Source organism: Plasmodium inui (assembly GCF_000524495.1).
Source record: "Plasmodium inui San Antonio 1 unplaced genomic scaffold supercont1.19, whole genome shotgun sequence".
Lineage (NCBI taxonomy): Eukaryota > Apicomplexa > Aconoidasida > Haemosporida > Plasmodiidae > Plasmodium > Plasmodium inui.
In genome coordinates this window covers 506,739-526,769 of record NW_008481853.1, presented here as the reverse complement: position 1 = coordinate 526,769, position 20,031 = coordinate 506,739, and the positions used below count along the sequence as shown (strand labels likewise).

Genomic DNA, 20,031 nt, shown 5'->3' with positions numbered 1-20,031 from the left:
GGGTGAAGAGCACTACAGGAAACGCTCTGGAAATTTGAAAGTTGCCAAGAGGAGCGACATCAACTTTGCTGACTCCAGATTTTTGATGGCGAACTTGGAGAACGTCAATGCGTTCTACCTCTTTGTGAAGGATCACGGGAAGAAGTACAAGACGGCAGAGGAGATGCAGGAGAGATACGTCACTTTTGTAGAAAACTTGGCAAGGATAAACTCGCACAATAGTAAGGCAAAAGTTCTATACAGAAAGGGCATGAATCAGTACAGTGACATGAGCTTTGAGGAGTTCCGAAAGACCATACTAACTTTGCGATTTGACTTGACTAAGAAAGTGGCGAATTCACCCCACATGAGTGACTACAACGACGTGTTAAAGAAATACAAACCCGCAGATGCCGTATTGGACAATGAGAAGCATGACTGGAGAGAACACAACGCAGTGAGCGAAATAAAAGATCAAGGCTCATGTGGCTCCTGCTGGGCTTTCGCAACTGTAGGGGCTGTAGAGTCCCAGTACGCCATCCGAAAAAATCAACACATATTGATAAGTGAACAAGAATTGGTCGACTGCTCTGGTAAAAACTTTGGCTGCTTTGGTGGTGTAGCCACCTTCGCTTTTGACGACATGATCGATTTAGGACACCTGTGCTCAGAAAGTGAATATCCCTACGTTGGATTAAAACCACGCAAATGTGAAATCAAGAAATGCACAGAAAAGTATACCATCAAAAGTTACGTTCAAATTCCGGAGGAGAAATATAAAGAGGCTCTCCAATTCCTTGGACCTCTAACCTTGGAAGTGACTGTCAATGAGGACTTTTTAGATTACAAGGAGGGAATCTTCACTTCGGAGTGCACAGAAGAAACCGACCACGAAGTTATGATTGTTGGCTATGGTGTGCAGGAAATTTTCAACAGCGAATTAAATGCTAGTGAGAAACACTACTACTATATTATTAAGAACTCATGGGGGGAGACCTGGGGTGAAAAGGGATTCATGAGAATTGAGACGGACGAGTTGGGTGTGAAGAAGACCAACAACTTGAGCGCGGCATATATCCCCGTGCTTGATTAGGTAGGAAAACGTTCGTCCAGCCAACCCTAAATGCACAGCGTTGTCTTTACTACGCTACCAGTATGGTTCCCCAACATGTGTAACTGAAGAAGGCATAATGTAGTAGCCATTCTGTCAGAAGCGCGTCGGGATACATTCGCTTAAGAACCCGATCGATGGAAGACTTCCCCTCCCCATGTGGTGGTCCGGGAGGTTAACCCCGAGCATTTTGTGCTTCCCACCGGCAAATGGTGCATTGTGAAAAAAAAAAAAGAGTACCGGCATTCTCCGCTACACAGCATCGCTATGCGCAGATCCTCCTTTTTTCATGTAACTTTTTGGCGCTTTTTTTTTTTTCTTTCTGTTACTGTTTAGTAGTGTTCCGCAATTGATAATTTTTTTCAAGTTTTTTTTTTGTTTTTGCTTTTTTCTTCTAAGGTTGTAAAGGAATAGACACATAGTGAGAAAAAAAAAAAAAATCAAACAAAAATTAAACTGACAATAGCAGAAAGGGGAAGAGGCAAAGTCGAGGTGACGAAGCCGCCAATGAGAAACGGCAAAAAGACGCGTTGTCCGCTGTGCGGTGCTCGCGCCAAACTCCGAGAAACAATTAAAAAAATTTTAAAAACTGAACAAAAGAAAGACCACCCGGTGTTAAATTGAGAAGTGGGGAATTTGCGTGTTGCAGCCTGTTCGCTTCTGTCCGCTTACTTCTGCCCGTTTGACCGTCACGTTGATGGGAGCGGCGGGGTCTTTCTGTTGTCCCCCCAAATGTGTCAAACATGCTCATGCGCACGGGTTATTATGCTGTTGTGTCACTCCGAACAGGTGGATGACTCGGGTTAAGCCTATTCTCTCGGGGGATACTCCACACAGACACGTACGTGTATTATTCCTACATGTGGGGCGAAACTGTTGGAGATGGTTAGGGTTCCTCGCCGCTCCCCCATCTGGTTACTCCTCGATTTGCGGAGCATCCTTGCTCGTTAAACTGTCGATGCGGTAGTATTTATTCTGTGGTGAAAGGGAGAAAAAAAAAAGGATGTGCACATAAAAGTAGGTTCTACGGATGGACAGACACAGCCAGCCACTTCTACGTGGGACGTGAGCTATATAGTCCGCAGCCCGCTTTGTAACAGGACAGTGACTGCACAGTGCCCGCTCCCTTCCCACTGCGTCCTTACTAATGAATCCTTCAGGTAGTCGTGGGAATACCCGCAGAGGATTTCCAGCAGGTGAATAGACTTCAGGAAGTGCGAGCAGATTCTCTTCCTGCAAGATGGGAGGTGGGGGCAAAATGGGGAAGCCAAGCAGCGAAGCCCAGCAGCGAAGCCCAGCAGCGAAGGAAAGATTAGCACTTGTGCGGAGGTCCCTCCAGCTGTCTCCTCTGTTATATTACATTAACAGGTGGAGCAACTCATATGCACAAAACATTTGTTGCTTTCCCATTCCCTCATCGCTTACTTCTCCTCATACGAGATGGTGAAGTCCCTTTCCGACTGCAAAATCTCAGTGCTTATGGAATTCGCGTGAACCTCCCCCAATTCCTCGTATAACCAAGCCAGCACATAATTTGCCCTTGGAATGACTTCCACGGCATATTTGATTCGCTGCGTCTGATAATATATAGCCTTCTCCCAATTGCATGTGTCTCTGTACCCCTCAAATAATATTGTGTATAACTGGTACATAATCCAGTGCTGTGTAAATATTTTTTCTGCCTGGACATACACTGCCAATGCATCTGCCAGGTCTGTTTTGTCTGTGTCTTGCAATCTCTCTATGTAACTTTTCTCGTACTCGATGTATTCATATGCCATGGACTCCGATACTTCCGATTCGCAGATGTTGCACTTGGTCACTATGGGAATTTCATCATGGTACTCGCTCTTGATGAAGAAGGTGCCTAGGTAGAGGGGGGATCGGCGATTCTATCATTAGTGGGTGGCGGTTCACATAAAGAGACTGTTGAAGTGGTGGAGGCGTTAGACCTGCTCTCACTCGCAATAGAAGCTTTGACGTTGTACGTCCACACAAAGCAGTGTTCCTGCCCTTACCTATGCCGCACGTGGAACATTTGAACCCCCTTGACTTGTCAATCGGGTTTGTACATCTGCTGCACATGCAAACGAATAACCAGTTGATAAGCTTTTCTCTTCTTACTATGGGGGGAGAGAAGTAAAGGGAAGGGAATGTCAATCCGCGGATCAGCCGATAAGGAAGACACATCAGTTGGAGTATCCTCTTTGCGCGGTGAAAGCATAAAGGATCAAACGTGCACTTTTGTCACATACACTTTTCTCACGTGCGAAGGCTGTTCGCTCGATGGTCCCCTTACTGTTGGAGGACTTGTACAAGTCGTCGTCTCCGAGGTAGGATATGGTGAGCTCATCCCCCACCGACAGCTTCACTCTGGCGCGCAAGACAAAGCTGTCGTCGCTTCCGTAATGCCAGCAGGCAGTCGAGTTGCAGCTGTGGGCGAGCATGGAAATTCCTATCAGGGAAGTGGGGCAGCAAAAGGGGGGGAAGTGAAACGGGGGGCAGGTTCGACAAAGAGAAGCCAAAATGGGGTCCCCTCTGATGTGCAGAGATGGAGTAGCGGTGGAGTAGCGGTGACCGTCGCGATGATCGCATCTATGACAGAGCATCCTCTTACGGTTGTACAGGACCAGTCCTTCATTGTCCGTGTGATGGCCAAAGGCATTGTAGTGCCACACCTGTATGATCCTGTCGTATATTTTTGGGTCTATCATTTTCTTCATAAAAAAATATTGCAGCTTCCCATTTTTTGCGAACTTTTTATCGCACACCTTATTCAGCACGTTGAATACATCTGCATCTGCGTCTCTATCGGGTTCAGGAATCCATTTGTCGATACAAGCCCTGAAATCACTATCGTTAAGTGTCGTAATGGTGCATAATGCAGCGTAGTGCCACTTGAGAGGTAACTCGAAACTTTCTTCATTGTTCAATTTATTTAAATATACCCATAACTCTTCATTCAAATCGGGGGTAATAATTATCAACGGTTTCTCCACAAATATAATGCTCCCTGCATCTATGTTTTTTTTTGTAAACATACACCTCCCTTTTCCTTTGACGTGTGCAATTTCGACTTGTTCGTCTATCTCCTCATTGTTATATACTTCTAGTTTTTCCTCTACGTATTCTTCTTTTCCTTCTGACTCTTCCAGTGTATCTGTCGTTTTTCTGTCTGTGATGCTTGTTCCTTGTTGTTCGTCCGACATCGTTTTCTTGTGCTTTTCGACTTGTCCTTGCCTGAGGCAGCCCTTGCGCCTCTCTCGATGGTGCATAGAGTTCACCCCCCCGTCCACTTCAGGGAGTTCCTCGTTAGCCTCTTCGTCAGGCTCTTCGTCTGCATATTCTTCGACTTCCTCATCTGCATATTCTTCGACCGCTTCATCTGCATATTCGTCTACCCCCTGTTCATCATATTCCTGTTTCACGTCCGCCTCAACATAAGCGTACTCTTCCTCCTCATCCCCTAGATACTCATGCTCCTCGTGAGCACCCCCCTTGGACAGCTCTTCATGCATGGCGTCCATGTCGACCTCGGGATAGGAGTCCACTTCCTCCTCGACTTCCGAGAACTCCTTCGTTTCGCCGGCGTATTTTTCAAACTGGAGGTCCGCGTGCCTAGTGGCGCCCTTTTTGCGGCCGATTCTATATTCGTGCGTGTCGTCACGTTCGTACTTGTCCCCGTTGACGTGTCCATGTCTCTCGCTTCTCTTCTTCTTTACGTAGTACTCATTTGCAAAATCGGTGCTTCCATTCGTTACGTCTTCATTTCCTCGTGAGAGGGACCTCGCCAGATATTTTCCCACGGTATGAGTGCTGTTATCCCCCAAGTCATCATTGAATGTGTAAACGTCGTCTGAGCTCGCTTCTCGCTTTTCATTTTCGCGTTCGTTTTTCCTAACACTTTTTTTTTTGGTCTTATCAGAGTAGCCAAACGGGTCTCCTGTAAAGGGAGGGGGCGAAAAAAAAACGGAGATTCAGAGTCTATGTATTCCTGCTAACAGGGAAGTTCATTTTTTTCGCCTCGCTGGTGGCACTGCGGTGCCTTCACTTGAGGTAAAACTCTCTCCTCTGGGTGCGGCAAAAGGAAGCGACACAAGAGCACACACCCATGCTATAGCGCACGAGGAGAAGGAGAAATGTGTGGGGGTGTATATTGTCCCGAAATTCAGAGAAATACACATGCAGTAACAGAGAAGTGCAACGGGAGAGTACCTTCCAAGTCGAGCGTCTTCGCATGGGCCCAATCCCCCTCGTCAATGATGTCAACTTCTACCATTTTTTTTTTTTTTCGACTGGATCTTCTGAGTTTTCTAAGAATTGTCTCCATATTGTATCTTCCTCTTCGTTTTCCTGTTTTTTTTTTATTCTTTTTTCTCTTCTTTTTTTCTTGTGTTGTCTGCGTCCTCCTCTCCAACTTTGCGATTTTTTCTTTTCCCTTTTCGGAACACAACACACTTTATTAGGACGTGGAAGAAGGGGAATTTAAAGGACCATCACTTCTTCTGGGCGGATTCAAATGTGTAGAAGGAGAAATGAAGTGGTCTCTGCAAAAAGTGATTAGGTCAGCATAACGCTGTCACATGAATTGTATGCACGGGTTTGCCAAACAAGTCAAAAAAAATAAAAATAAAATAAAAATAAAATAAATAAATAGATAAATAAATAAAATAGAATGAAGTGAAATGTTCCCCCAATTTTTCAGAATGTAAAATGATCAGATGAGTAGAGAACAATTATTTTATTTTTTATTTTATTTTTCTTTTTCATTTATGAGTTAACAACTCGGTTGGCAGTTCGACAAGGTGGAAAAGTGTAAATCACACTTAAAAACTTCTGTTTGCACACATTCGTATGGGTACATATGTATCCGCAAGGTATGAACCGTTTTTTTATTTTGTAACTACACAGATGAGGTGGGCAAAGTTGCCTGGGTGGTGCTCCTCCGGTAGGTGAGTAAGTGACAACACGGGTCGGGAGGGATGTAGATGTATGGCATTGTCGTCTTCGCATTGGGGGAAGGCACAACCCGCCAGTTTTCACCGAGGGGAAGCGACAGACAGGCGAAATACGTGCGCGGGAAAAGCTGCGAAGGGTGGAGCGGCAGTTGTAGGGAAGACACACAAAATGGATGGCATCAAACAAAGGCGAAGCAACAAGCAGTCAAACAGGTAAACAACCAAGCAGACAAAAGGACAAACAAACGAGCAGACAAAGAAAGAAACAAACAAGCAGAGTCAGCCCCTTTAAAAACAGTTTGCATCAACGGTGCGAGTGGCATGCAGGCACGTTTACGCCTAGGCATGTAGAGCAGAAAAAAAACACAAAAAAAAACACAGAGAGAAGAACAAAAAACAACATAAGAAACAGCACAAAAACAAAGAAAAAAAAACAAAAAAAAACGAAAAAAAAGCAAAAGGTAACGAAAAAAGGCGCAAAAAAAAAAAAAAAAAAAAAAAAAAACAAAAGCAACTGCACAAACTGGAGAGTACAGCTAGGCCCATAAACACGCGGACTTAGTCGACGCGCGTAGGTGCCCTCCGCTAATTCGTGCCGAATGGCGTTCACCAAAATGAGTCGGCGCCAATCTTGTCACAGCTGCGACTTGTCTATATCATTCAGTGTCACAGGAGAATTACGATGTGTGAATGTACGAAGAACAGAACGCATATCCACACACAGCTTTTTAATTCATACATGTACACATGAGTACACATGTGTTGTGAACGCCTTCCACCCGCTTAGCTGTTCACAGCCGTCTCATCAGGGGGAAGCAATTCTTTCGCATAAATCCCAACGGGCGAAGAAAGACGAACATGGGGATAGGAGGAAATACAAACACGCAAATGTCCACACAAATCGGAAAAAAAAATATATATACATATTTACACAGCCAAGTGGACGTTAAAATACGGATGCAACTTCGCCTTTCTACAGTTGACTCGTATTCTTCTGCTTTTAGCACTTTGACCTCTGGACATTTGCTATATGTTAGGAGCGAAGCAAAACAAGAAAAAAAAAAAAAAACGTGTTATGTCCGCCCCTTTTTTTAACGGGCAAACGGAAATTAATGGAAAATTGCGGTGGTTAGTGAGAGGAACAAATGGGCCATATAAATATAAACAACTTGTGTCACCAACGCACGCGTGTGTATGTGTGTACGTGTGCGCATTTGAGGTTGACACAGAGGTGTACCAATCATTTTCGCACTTGTGAAGGTTGCAATTCTTTTCTTTTTTTTTTTTTTTTTTTTCTTTTTGTGTAACTTTTGTTAATGTGAACTCGGGAGGGGAGGAAATAATTTCCCAAAAAGTTTTTTTTTTTCTTTCCCATTCGGTGAACGCAAAAAAAGGTCGCATGCAAAAATTAACATATGTAGGTAAAATCTCTGTGGGGAAGTGCTGCATGTGAGTTGGCTAATGGCTAGGCGGCGGAGGTAACTCCTGGCGCAGAAAATATAAAACGTGCGTGGTTTCACGTCTGATTTGCGTGGAAACGTGGTGGAAGGGAAAGATGACCACGTAGAAGAGGCCTCACAAATCCAGACACCTTTCGTCTGGTGCCCCTGCCTTCCCACTCAGTCCATTTGTGCCACTCGGTCTCTTCCGCGAAAAGGGAGATTACTCTTAAAACCACATCAGTGAATTAAAAAAGGAACATGCAAAAGAGAAAGAAGGCTGCCCGGATAAAAGGTCCAATTGATGGCATACCTTAGTGGATATTTTCCCACTTGTTAACCATTTCCAGGGAAATTTACTTCGCCCCCCACCAATGTATACCTTACATACCTAGCGTGGCGGTGCAGCCTTCTACGTGCGCATGGAATGTTCGCATCTGCTGTGTTTTTCCTCTCCCCCCATATCACGTCGTTGTCAAAATGGTCTCTTCATCAAAAAGGGGGAAAACAATGATTTCTTTTCGAAGGAGAGAAATCGGGGGCACAAAGGTACACAGTGTGGTGGAAAAAGAGAACAGAGAAAGGAACACCATTTTGTTTTACCCTCCGTTTTTAAAAAATGTTACTCATCAGAAGAGACACCAAAGTGATTGAAAATGGTCTCTTCCTATTCATCAAAGTGAACTGCAGAAAGGTAGATCACCCCTTGTCAGTGTCGCAAAGGGGTAATGTCTCTCTCATTGAACGTTCATAAGAGTGTTTTCTTATTTTTTTTTTATTTTTCCATTCTTGCCTCAATCTTCTCCTCTGTGTAAAACATACACACCAGAGAGGAAAGGCAAAATCGCTACACTTTTAAAAGGCCTGGCTATCCGCATAATGAGCAGAGTTGCAATCTGTTGTCGCCCCGGCATGGTACATACACACTATTTATTTGTCCAAAAAAAAAAAAAAGTTAAGAGGAGCAAATTAACATGCGCCCATGTGTGTTGGGGGGAAGCAGCGAAAGGCACAGCAACGCATTTCATGTCTGTCCGACATATGGAAGCTGCTCATCACTTAAAGAGACGTCTTCATTTGAATTCCAACTGCGTAAATCGTCTATATCGTTCCCTCCGCATACAGAGCAGACACAAGGAAAACGCTTCACGTCTTTTGTTTTCTCATTCAAAAAAAAAAAAATGAATCTTCCTCTTAAAATTTTGAGTTTTCTTTCTTGTTTTATGTTTGGAGAATTGTGTCTCATTCGAAACAGTTTGAGCTTAACAATAAGCAGAGGTGCGCCTCAGGTAAGTGGGGTCGCCGATGTGCCTAACGGTATGAACTGCAAAAAAAAGAAGAAAGAAAAAAAAAAAAAAAAAGTGGATACTCCGCGTTGAGGAGTACTTCATTTTAAATAGCTTTTCCACTGGTTGGGTTACTCCTTTTTTTTCTTTTCCTCCCTTTTGAGGCCCGGTCGACTTGCCCCGCGAGAGGAAGCTCAACTTAGGGCTGCGCAAGTACCATCGCACTAGTCCCCCCGAGGAAGATGCCGACAATGAAATACATACAGAAATGAACGAAGACACCGACGAGTTGGAGGATATTACAGTACAGCCACACACTTTAGCTATAGCACATAACCTCTTAGCATAGTGCAAAATAGGGACCAATGTGAGTAACTCCTTTTCTCTCCCTCTGTTCTTAGAACAAAGCAAATTTCCCCTACCCACAATCCGAGAACATCTATATAAAACACCAGGAGAATTATGTAACTGCCATTTTTGTGTACCTACAAGTACCGAGTGGAATATGGCTCAGCCATCTCTGCATCCCGCGTTGTGTATATCTGCGCATTCTCATGAGGGTGTCATGTCTTTCCCCCCTTGAGAATGCGTAATTTAATGAACAATACTTTCCATTCCTGTCTCCAAATACATCTGTTCACTCTCTTCTTTTTAGGACATCCCGCCATGGCTAGCTGAAATGATTAATTTGTCCAACACAAGCAAACATACGTTAGAATCGCTAGGTTAAAAAAAGGCTTAACAGGACTAGACAGATGGCTTCACGCCGGCATACACATAGGCAGAAATAAAAAAAAAAAAAAAAAAACCTCCCCTAACTGCACATCAACGCTACCCCCGCTCAACATCCCCACAGGTGTTGAAAATCTGCCCGATGTCGACTCATGTAGAGCTGTACAAAATTTGAAAGAGCAAATGCTGTGCATACTTTCTGGTATGAGGAAAATAAGTGTTCCTCTCCCGGGAAAATTTCCCTTCTTTGCAATTATCTAAATGGTCGTTAAAACAACAGAGAGGTGCATCCTTGTGTACATGACATAGATTCCTATTTTTGTAAAAAAAAAAAAAAATGTTCAGCGCTAGAGGATATTAAGCGGGTCTATCAGGATGGTTAGAATGAGAGCGATACCGATATGATTTTTTTTTTTTTTAAATGGGAAGAAGCAGAGAGAAACCATGATACGATTTACAACTGCCCTTTTTTTTCTCTCTCTCTCCTCATCAGCAAAGGACATAACCAGCTTAACCGCGAGGGTTTTAGCCGGGGGGAGGTAACTCAGAACGAGTGTGTTCCCTAGACATATGCTGCACCCTGCTGGGCGGAATACTCCATGTGCCTTCACGCCTTTTTACACCATGCTCACAGACTGGCCGTCCGGGCCCTGTCTAGACTGAAGACCTTGGCATCCGCCTTTGAAAATAGGCAACTCATGTAAGATCCAAGTGTGCAAGAAGCACTACAAGAATTATGCGCCTCCCCTCCAAGAAAGAAAACCAAACACCTAATGTATCACATACTTCTTTGCAGGAAGAAGCTTGGGACACCAATGGTAGAAGTGGCGCATATGCCCAATGACGATTTTGTTAATTTTCTTTTTTCTTTTTTTTCTCCTCACAACTTTCACAAGTTTTCTGTCTCTAATGAGTTGCGCCTTCTGTTCCGCTCTCGACGCAGGCCACACTCATTATGCTTCAAAGGGAATCTACTTCGGACAGGTACCACATTAAGGGAAAGAAGTGAACACAGGCAGCGCGCGTAGTTGAGAGGGCGCCCCATGGGACGGATTAACATTGACGCCCTTTACCGCTCTTTCTGCTAAGCCTGCTTTGTTCGCTTCAGGCGCTACACCGATACACCACTTCACCACAGGGACAGGTGGCTCTTTGGGTCCATACTAACCCTACTGACGGACCTACCTGTGGTGTCAAACCTGGCTGACATTAAAACGGGGTCTTACGGCCACGTAAATGGTGAGCCTAAGAGAACAGAAAAAATATATACACATGTTTAAAATAATTGAATGTACATATTACCCATTAAGTCTTCCCAAATGAGAATTATTTTTGTGCCCTTCCCCCCCACTGGATAGTCATCATGCCGAGGCAATCTAGGGTTCGAAACCCAGATAGGCACATTCTGAAGCTGCGAGAAGGAGCCTCGCCATCGAGTCTAGTTGGCGGATACACAGCGGGTGAGCAGCGTCGCGGCGGGGAAGGATAAAATGGGAACACAAAAATGGCACTGTTCACTCTAAAACATTAACATTCCCTTTTTTGTAGTTCTAACGCAGTTTATTTGTCCTGCTGAATTGTTTGTAGCTTTTTCTTTCCATGTCGATCATTTGTCCGTTTGTTTTATTTTTTTTTTTCCGTTCAGTTCAAGGAGGATACACCATTTGAATTCATTTCACCATTTCGCCTCTTTTTTTTTTCAAATTGTTTTTCGTTTGCGCAAAAATGACAAAAGTTTTTTTTTTCTTATTTCCTTGGTAAGGCGGCCACCATTTTGTTTCCCCTTCGTGGGTACAGAAGCCGCTTTGATTTTCTTGCTTTTGAAGGGTACAAACTGGAGGGATCCCTTCCAAAACTGGGCATATGTGACACGCACATGTTCATAAAGTGATGCACTTGGACATGACGAAGGTCAAGCTCCGTTATTTCCTCAACCAGGGAATTCACATTGCCGATTGAGTTTCCGCTTTAGTGTCGCTTTAATGCCGCTCCTTCAATCACGAGCCGGGTCACCAAAACTTCGTTGTCTGCTTGAGGGGTCTGTAATAGGAGTGGTCCTGCCAGAATTGAAGCTTTGGCTTTCCGTGCCCCTTAACTTCGTGATACCTGTTCAGTGAAATGAAATCAGATCAAATGGAAAGAGGGAGGGTCGTCTGCGAGACGTGTCTTCACGCACAGAAAAGTGTACGTTGGGCTTCCCCCCTATGACAATGCATTATTTTTTCCTCTCAGTTGTGTCTCCTTTTTTTGCTGATCGGCACCCTCACCTGTAGGGCCTGTACTTGTCGAAGCTGAGGAGCTTCTTTCGAGTGGCCCAGTAGCCGTGTCGGTGGTACCACTTCCATTTGCTTGGCCAGTACGTGCCTAAAAGGGGTGTAAACAGTGTGTGTAGAATGGCCCTTTTTTTTTTTTCCCCCCTTTGAGTGTAATGTGTCTTAGGGAGTTCCCCTCTTTCTTTTTTTTCTTTTGGGAGGGGAACTCTTCACCGACCGCTCTCTCTGAGGTGTAACCTTTCCATTTCCGGCCCTTCCAAAACACAACGGCTATTGACTCTATTAACTTTCTTAAGTACTCATTGGCGCGAAAGATCAGAACCGTGCTGCTGCGGCAATTCTGCCTCACCCTGTTGTAGTTCGTGCCATGCTTGGCGAAGATAAACTTTTTAATGCTTGGGACGGAGCCCAAGGATGAGAGCGCTTCATCAAAATTGCCGATCTTGTTTAGAAGCCTCACTTGGTCACCCTCAAATATATGTTTCGCAACGCCCATTATAAATGCTCTTTTGAGACGATTCCTGCGCTCCGCAGATTGGCTGTTTACACGTACATTCGGGATTACGCCAATGAGTGCATATTTTTACGGAGTTGTTTTTCTTTCACATGTTTGTTCCCCGTGTGGCGATGCCATTTTAAAGGGGCGCTGTGATGGAGAAGGGGAGAAAAAGAGAACAGCCGATAGAGCAGCGTTTGGTTAAGCGGCTGAGATGGTGCAAAAAATGGCTCGCAAAGATGGGTCATAATGTTTGTCACAAATAACTAGTCAGATAACTCGTCAGGTAACCTTCCCAACGGAGGGCTTACAAACCGCACAAAAAAAAAAAAGAAGAAGAAAAAAAAAACAATCGAGGTGTGCACTAAAAAGTAGCCTCCCGTGGGGGGAAAGCATACAAAAGGGGAAAAAATTGCAAACGGGCTGGGCGAAAGATGAAGGTAAAATATCCCAATAATTTCTCCCTCCAATTCCGGTTGGTTGCTTGTCCCTAAATGCTGATGTCTCCATGTGGACGTGCACGCTGAGGGAAGGGACAGTGCAATGGCGTGCACCCTGACGGCCCATTACAACCGAAGGAGGGTTCCGGCACAACTACCCGGCCAGCTTCGACCGCACCAGCTCCATGTCAGCGAACCCGAAGAGGTAGATTAACTCCTTGGCCTCGTATTGAATATAACTTCGATTCAAAATTTTCTCCGTCTGAATTTTTGAGTTTAGCTGATTATTCACCTTGAGCATGTTGTACTGGGTGAGGATGTTTTTTTTCACGCATTCACAGATGGAAATAATGATGGCATGGGAGAAGTCCTCGTAGTTTAATTTCTTCTTCCCCTTCTTTTGCATAAAGCCCTGAAGTGTCTGTATCGCCATTTGGTTGCTAAAGAAGTGTGGGATGAGGCCAAACTCTCGCAGGAATCGAATGAAGATGGCAACGGAGACATGCTTCTCGGGACACGGCGCGGTTTCGCCTTTTACCACTTGGTTAGCGATATTAGTGGAGTTGTCCTTGTTAGCGGCGTCAGAAATGGTCTGGCCCTGGACGACTTCCCCTTGAGTAGTTGCCCCGGCGCGCTCCTGGAACGGGGCGCCACGCGGGGAAGACAACTCCGAGTAGTAATCAAACAGAAGGGGAAAGGTCTTCTCGAAGTTCCTGTGCCGAACTAAGAGAGGCAGCTCGTTGTTGAAGTAGGTCTCCAAATCAAGGGGGTTTATATGTGGGGTGGTGGTCGTGATGACTCCACCCCCGGAGGACCATGTGTCCCTGGTGCTATCCGGGTCGACCTCTTCCTCATTATACTCAATTAAATTTTGTTTAAAATTCTGAAAATTGGGTTCCAAACTAAGTTCCTCGTAAAAGGGAACAAAATGGTACTTGACAAAATGATGAAATGCGGACAGCCTAGAGGGGTGATTTATGTTGAGAAATATTTTCTCGTCCTCATTATTCGTGACCACACATTCAGAGATGACATAGAGCATATTCAAATAGCTCAACTCTCTAACAAAGGCGATGAAGAAATACTTTGGAATGACTCGTAAGAATCCATAGGGATTGTAAAGGTTTCGAAAGGAGTGGTGTTGGATGGAAAATTTCTCGAACAGCCAAAGGACATTCTCCAAATCTTTAATAAAAAATTTGTTGCATCGCAGGTCAACTAGGAAAGCTACATAAGCGTTGTACGTCAGATGGAAGGTACTCAAGTCGTTATGTGAGAGTAGGTTGTTATTGTCTTCATTTAAGTCTATCATTTTTAAATTGTCCAGATTCTCCACCATTTTTATTTCCTGCATTTTTTTAATTTGAAACTCCTTCATTTTGTTTTCCTTCTTGACACTACAACTGTAGTAGTTAAACGTTTCGTCCAGCGAGGTTTTCAGTCGTGGGCAATTATTCATTGTTTTTTTTATACTCACAAATATGTCATAGGTGGATGCGTTTCTCCAGTATTTCCTCACCATGTCCCTGATTTGTGTTTCCTCCAGGTGGAACTGCTTTGTCTGTTCATTTTTCATTTGTCCTTCCCCTGCTGAGGGTTTATCCTTCCTGGACTCGATGAGAGCGGTTAAGAAGTTGTTCTTGTGAGACAATGATAAGTAGTCGTTCGTCTGGATCCCTTTATCCCTTTTGACGCTGCACATTTTAGAGATTCTCTCCATGTCTACCTCGTTCCTTTCATACTTCTTCAGTCTCTCCTTGATTTGGTCGACTTTTTCCATTTTCTGGTCAATCACTTGCTCATACTTGTCCAACATGGCTTCCTTCCTAAGCAGACTGCACTCGATGTTATGAAGATACAACTCTTGACACATGTGTTCACAGCACTTATCGAAATCGTCCGCCAGATCGTTCTTCTTTAACTTCCTCAGCTCGGATGCAATGCCTTTGTACACCTTTATTAATTCTTCCAAGCCGCTAAATTTCACGTTCTCAATTTTTTCGCAGTACTGTATGATGTTCTTCGTTTGGTAGGCAAACATTTTGTTGTATTCCTCCTCCAGTAGCTTCCTAAAATGCGTAAGTATGTTGTCCTGGAGCAAGCCGTTTTCATACTGCTTCGAGTTGATAAAGAATTTGTACTGTTTCAAATATATCAGGTGCTGCAAAATGATGTTACTTAGGGAGTAGGCCAGGTTCATGCCCAGGTCATACTTCGCATCCGTTTTGGACAACTTCGATTTGTGCATGTGCATGTGGAGCCACTCATTGACAAATGAAGATTCGTTCATTTCGTGAATTGCTCTTTCGTGTAGTGGGTCACCTTTTGTATACTTCGCCACTGCACCCTTTTGTTGCTCCCCCCATTTGGTGTGCCCATGGGGGATCTCACCCACTGGTAAGGAACTATCTACGAGGGCCCCCTTCCTCAAGTCGAAAATGTTCAGTGGAATGTTAAAGAAGAAGTTTTCAGCTTTGACTTCGTCGTCACTTCCCTTGGGGGATACAAATGGGATCATCGTTGGGAAGCTTCCCGAGTCTATTGACTTGGAGCGCCCTTGTTCACTCTCGACTACCTCTAAGAAAGTTGAATAAAATGAAGACAGACTACTCATGCACCCTTGGTAATCATTACAGTTTAGTAGCAATTCAAAACTTTTTAGTAACAACCCTGAGTAAGTGAACTGGAAATATAAGTTGAAAAAGTGGAGAATCTGTGGGATATTCATAATGATGGGTTTCAGTGGGGAGCCAAACATCTCAACCTCGTTTATGTAGACATGAATCTGGCAGCATATTGGAATGCCCCCCTGATGGAACCTCCTTTGAAAATCTTCAATGAGATAATTATCGTTGTGTTTTTTACTACACTGTATAAGGAATTCTTCATAAAAAGTTTGCACTTGTTTTATGTCTTCATCGTCAAACATCTTTTTCGTTTTCCCCTCTCTCTTAAAATGGGCAACATACTCAACTGTGTAGCTCCCGTTATTGTTATCCACGAGCCGTTTAATCTGTGCGCCATTCTTTCCCACCACTTTTACGTTGTCATTCCCGATACTTAGCTTTACCCCATTTTTATCACAAAGTATGACTGTAAATGTGTTCACTATTTGGGTTTCTTCCAGGATCTCAGCACACCTCTGCTTGTTTGCTTTGTCCATCTTGGTGATGTTCTCCCCTTCTATTTCGTCGTAATATTTTGGCTGAGAAAAAAGCTTGTTTGCTTCGTCACTGCAGTAGGGGATCCTCCTCGCTGACGATCTACTTCCTGACGCTTCTTCGCTCGCACACTGATCTGACACCTCTTCCGTTTTGGGTGCCCCCAGGTCGGTGCTCACCTCCCGCTTCGTTACAGAGATGATGTGTAATTGGTGTTCGCCCTGGGGAGAGACAGCAGTGGGAGCAGAGGTTGGAGTAGCGGTGGCAGAAGCAGTGAAACTCGGGTGAGTTTCCCCTGGGCGTCCTTCCACTGGTAGTACTGCTCGGTAAACCCCCCCCGCTGATGCGGTTCCGTCAAACCCTTTCTGGACATTTGCCTCTGGAGCACTCCCCCCTGGCTCAGCCGACTCAAGTTGTAAGGAGGATTCGAGCGGTGGGGCACTTCCGTCGAGATTCCCCCCACTTGGCACTAGGCCCGCCTTCGTATAGATCGAGGAAAGGGGAGCCCCTATGGAAACCTCCAGATGGCCACCCTGGTTAACAGCCACGTCGCCGTTCAGACTGGCATCCCGATTTACCTCTCCCCCCACAAACCCATTCTCGTATTGCTGCTTGCCTAGACGGCCACCAACCCAGGGCCCACTGTCCAGATCCAAAACAGGAGTGGCCAGACACTGGGTGGCCCCCTTCCCCAAAATTTTGCACGACTTTGGATCTGCGTCCGAGGGGGTAGCCTCTATTTCATATGGAGAACCAACCACATCGATCCCGTCGCAGAAGATGTATAGCAGCTTCCTTCCCACTTTGTGCACCTGGTATGTCACCTCGTAAGTTCCATTTTTTAAATCCTCCACTTTGTAATCTACCAGTTCGTGGATCTCACTAAAGGAGTTAAAGCAGAACTTATCAGAACCCATGAGCCCCTTATTAGGTGCATAACAAGTTAAGGTTTTTTTATTTACCTCTCCGTCCCTACAGGGATCAGCACCATAGTCTAAATGAAGATAACCGAGGGGCTCAATTTGTATCCTAATTTGAACGTGTTTTCCTCCATATATCTTCTTTTTTCTGTAATTTTTGGTGTGTACGTAGAAGGAGTGCCAGCTGTTTATTTCCCCTCCCTTGAGTCCCCCTCCCTCTGCCACGGCCAAGTGGACCACTTGGATGAGAGCTTCCAGAGGGGAGGCCCCACGTTGACCGTGCATGCGGACAGCGCTTGACGGAGCATTCCTTAAGGGAGTTTCATACGATTGGGCATGCCTCGATGGAGTGTCACCGCGCTTCCCCACTGGAGACCGTTCTTGCATTTCACGCCCCATAACGGGGACGAAGAAGTAACTCTTAAAAGGACACCTCCGGTTTGCTTTCTCCAAACGTGGGTCATCCGCAAAGTCATCGAAAAAGTGAAAAACCAGTTTGTCCCTTCCAAAATTAGGAGCTGAATAGGCCGAGTGAGTAATGTCTTCTCCCAGGTTGCTCTTCATTCGATTTTTGTAAAGCAGTTTATACTTGGGTTCCGAAAAAAATGTGCTATTCTTTGGGTGTGTATAGAATGAGAATTCAACAGAGGGTCGGGAACTTTCTGTGAAGGGGTCGTGCCCCTTCGTTTTCAGATAATGCCGGTGGATTTGGAGGGTCCTCTTTACCTTGTCCCCTTCGTTAAACGGAGTTTTATCGTTTATGGCGTAGCAGCAGTTGTCGTAGAGGACGTCATAGTTGCAACTATCTTCTCTTCTGCCGCTTTCACCCAAGCGAAGCAGCGGAATGCCTCTGTGCAGAAGGACAAAATTCAGTCGGCAAGAAGACGCGTTGTAGTTGTAAGGCAGGATGACGGGGCTGTTGAAATTAAGCTTCAAACAAACGACATCCTGTTTTTCTCCCCCCACTTTGTGACTCTGCTGCTCACATTCCGTGGCGCAGTAGTAGTCAACTTGGATCCCATTCTGCGACGTCAATCTGATGGTCCTCCTTTTTCTGTCACTTAAATTTTGAAGATTGTGCAAACTGTTCCCCTCTTCCTCCCAAAATATGATCCCATGGAAGAGCTTCACGTCAGTAAAATCTTTTAACGAGCTCAACTTAAGAGCTATATTGGACACACAGTGAACATAAACAATTAGGTGTGAACAGGGCACTTCTGAAATTCTCGAACCGGCTGGACAGAGTTCGTTTTGGAATCTCCTCTTTGATAGTCCCAACATTTTAAATAATTTTTTCCTAATTTTTTTCCTAAATTTTTCTTGGCCATTCATATCATCCATTTTGTGCAGAGACTTTTCAAAGTAGGAAAAAGACTGGTTCATGCGCTTGGGATATTTTTTATTTAATTCTACAACTAAGTGGGAAAACAATTTTTTTATTTCTTTAACGAAGCTGTCTTCTTCTTCTCCTCTACTCGTTCTTCTTACTGTAACGTATTTAAGAATTTTCTTTGCAACATTATGTGCGTCACTTCCTCCATTGCTCCTGCTCAGGTTGTGAAATATATCCTCTTCGTGGAGCAGATCCCCGGGGGGTAGTACATCCTTTTTCACTTCTTTGCTCTGAATATTCAGACGACCCACTGGTAATAACTCCTCTTCGTGCTTACTAATGAGATGGAACAAATTTGCCTTTTTGTTTTTTCTGAAGAGGTCTATATAGTTGTAGAAGATAGCTCGAATGACTTCATGAGGGTAAACATTGTAGCTGTCTTTAGTGCACATATTCTCAACCTTCTTTAATTCTCCTTCATTAGACACCTTTATAGGAACAATGGAGGAGCCTAAGATGTGAAGAAATTTTTTGTAATCCCTCTCAATGACAATTTTTTTCTCTCTCATGGAGTCCAATTCTGACTCTATTTCCTTTTTGTACTTTTCCGCGAGATTTTTTCCAAATGGGATATCCTCAACCCCCCTTTGATACTCTTCATCCATGTTGGGGATTATCCCCCCCGGGTGGTAAAATCGGTTTAGCGGCTTAACGACATCGCTTCTAATGTAGGAAGTGCCCGGGGGGGAGGTTGTCCCTCCCTTGATCGTGGCATATTCACTCTGGTAAAAAAATTGTTCGTACTCCTTCAAATTAACCCCAATGATTGAAATAAAAACGTAGGCAATCCCATCATCCACAATGTTTAGCACCTCATTGTGTCTCCTCCTTAAATGTACACATTGATTGATATTTATATATGCGGAGGAGTAAGTCTTTTTGATGTTTTCCTTTGGCTTAAACTCGATTCTGTTTAGGGAGGTACATCGGTTTCTCAATTCTGGCAGCCAACTTACTCCCTGAAATAGGCTGAAAATTTCTAGCGGGTCTTCATACACAAAATAGGACACACAGAATGCCTGTTCATAATGGGAGCAGTCTGTCTGTTGGCTTTTTAGCTTTGCTTGTCCAATGAATATTTCAATGAGGTTGTCTTCCCCCCAGTAGAGGCTGGAGTTTTCTGACGTGCCTGAGGCCAGGGACAGTGTGGACGATTCTGCGCAGGAAAGCGCGGATGCGTCCTCCGACCCGTCTAACAGCGCACACACCTGGGGCTGCCGTTCCTTCCTGTGGCTTCGCCGTGGAGTTCCTTCGCGCCTCCCTTTTTTGTGCGCCCTTGTCTTTATATCCCTTTCTTTGTGCTTTTCCCCCTTTCGTTTCTCAGCTTTTCCCTTTTCATCTTTTCTCCTTTCACCTTTTCTCTTTTCCTCTTTGTACACACCTCCCTTAATAATTCCTCCTTCGCTCTTCACCCATGGAATAGCCCCGGAATAGGCCTCAAGAGGCTCCTCACCCAAATCGGAGTCCGAGCCCTCCGCCACCTTTTTAAGGGTACACCCGACCCTCGTCGTCTTATGTTGCGCATTTTGTGGGTGCTCTCTTTTGAACCGATCCCCTTCGAGTCGATCACTTTCAGGATGATCACCCTTTGCCTGCACCCTTTTGGGCTGTGCACTTTTCAGTTGCGCCTGTTTCGCCTTGGCCTCTTCCGCTTTGGCCTTGTTGGCCTTCCTTCCTTTCGGCACGCCTAGCTTGGCATGCCCAACCTTTGGCCCCTTTTCGACCCACCTTCCGACAGTCTTAGCTTCATTCGTTGTAGCACACTCTGCTTCAGCTTTCCCCGCATCCTTTGTCTCGGCAGTATCCTCCCCTTGGCTCCTTTTACAGGTAATGGCTTCACAAA

At 44.7% G+C, this 20,031-nt stretch overlaps 5 protein-coding genes across 5 annotated transcripts in view; 2 read left to right on the top strand and 3 right to left on the bottom strand.

Moving 5' to 3' along the window:
• Positions 1-85: 85 nt before the first annotated feature.
• Positions 86-1,072, top strand: C922_04115 (hypothetical protein; the record flags this gene model as incomplete). The annotated part of the gene is made up of 1 exon (XM_008819700.1): positions 86-1,072. The coding sequence occupies one exon, from the start codon at positions 86-88 to the stop codon at positions 1,070-1,072; it is 987 nt and encodes a 328-aa protein (XP_008817922.1).
• A 933-nt stretch (positions 1,073-2,005) lies between these two features.
• C922_04114 (hypothetical protein) lies at positions 2,006-5,420 on the bottom strand (the record flags this gene model as incomplete). The annotated part of the gene is made up of 7 exons (XM_008819699.1): positions 2,006-2,065; positions 2,236-2,323; positions 2,516-2,957; positions 3,109-3,213; positions 3,390-3,545; positions 3,708-5,033; positions 5,306-5,420. 7 exons carry the CDS (start codon positions 5,418-5,420, stop codon positions 2,006-2,008), a joined length of 2,292 nt encoding a protein of 763 aa, XP_008817921.1.
• A 3,248-nt stretch (positions 5,421-8,668) lies between these two features.
• C922_04113 (hypothetical protein) lies at positions 8,669-10,209 on the top strand (the record flags this gene model as incomplete). The annotated part of the gene is made up of 8 exons (XM_008819698.1): positions 8,669-8,765; positions 8,938-9,077; positions 9,175-9,237; positions 9,429-9,498; positions 9,630-9,707; positions 9,851-9,883; positions 9,999-10,044; positions 10,140-10,209. 8 exons carry the CDS (start codon positions 8,669-8,671, stop codon positions 10,207-10,209), a joined length of 597 nt encoding a protein of 198 aa, XP_008817920.1.
• A 1,305-nt stretch (positions 10,210-11,514) lies between these two features.
• On the bottom strand, positions 11,515-12,274 carry C922_04112 (hypothetical protein; the record flags this gene model as incomplete). Its single annotated transcript, XM_008819697.1, has 3 exons — positions 11,515-11,611; positions 11,773-11,869; positions 12,016-12,274. The coding sequence occupies 3 exons, from the start codon at positions 12,272-12,274 to the stop codon at positions 11,515-11,517; spliced, it is 453 nt and encodes a 150-aa protein (XP_008817919.1).
• A 594-nt stretch (positions 12,275-12,868) lies between these two features.
• Positions 12,869-20,031, bottom strand: part of C922_04111 (hypothetical protein) — a gene marked incomplete at both ends in the record, with an annotated part of 7,846 nt that continues 683 nt past the window's right edge. Inside the window, one exon of the mRNA XM_008819696.1 lies at positions 12,869-20,022. Coding sequence (XP_008817918.1) covers positions 12,869-20,022 — 7,154 coding nt within the window. The remainder of the gene's footprint in view (positions 20,023-20,031) is intronic.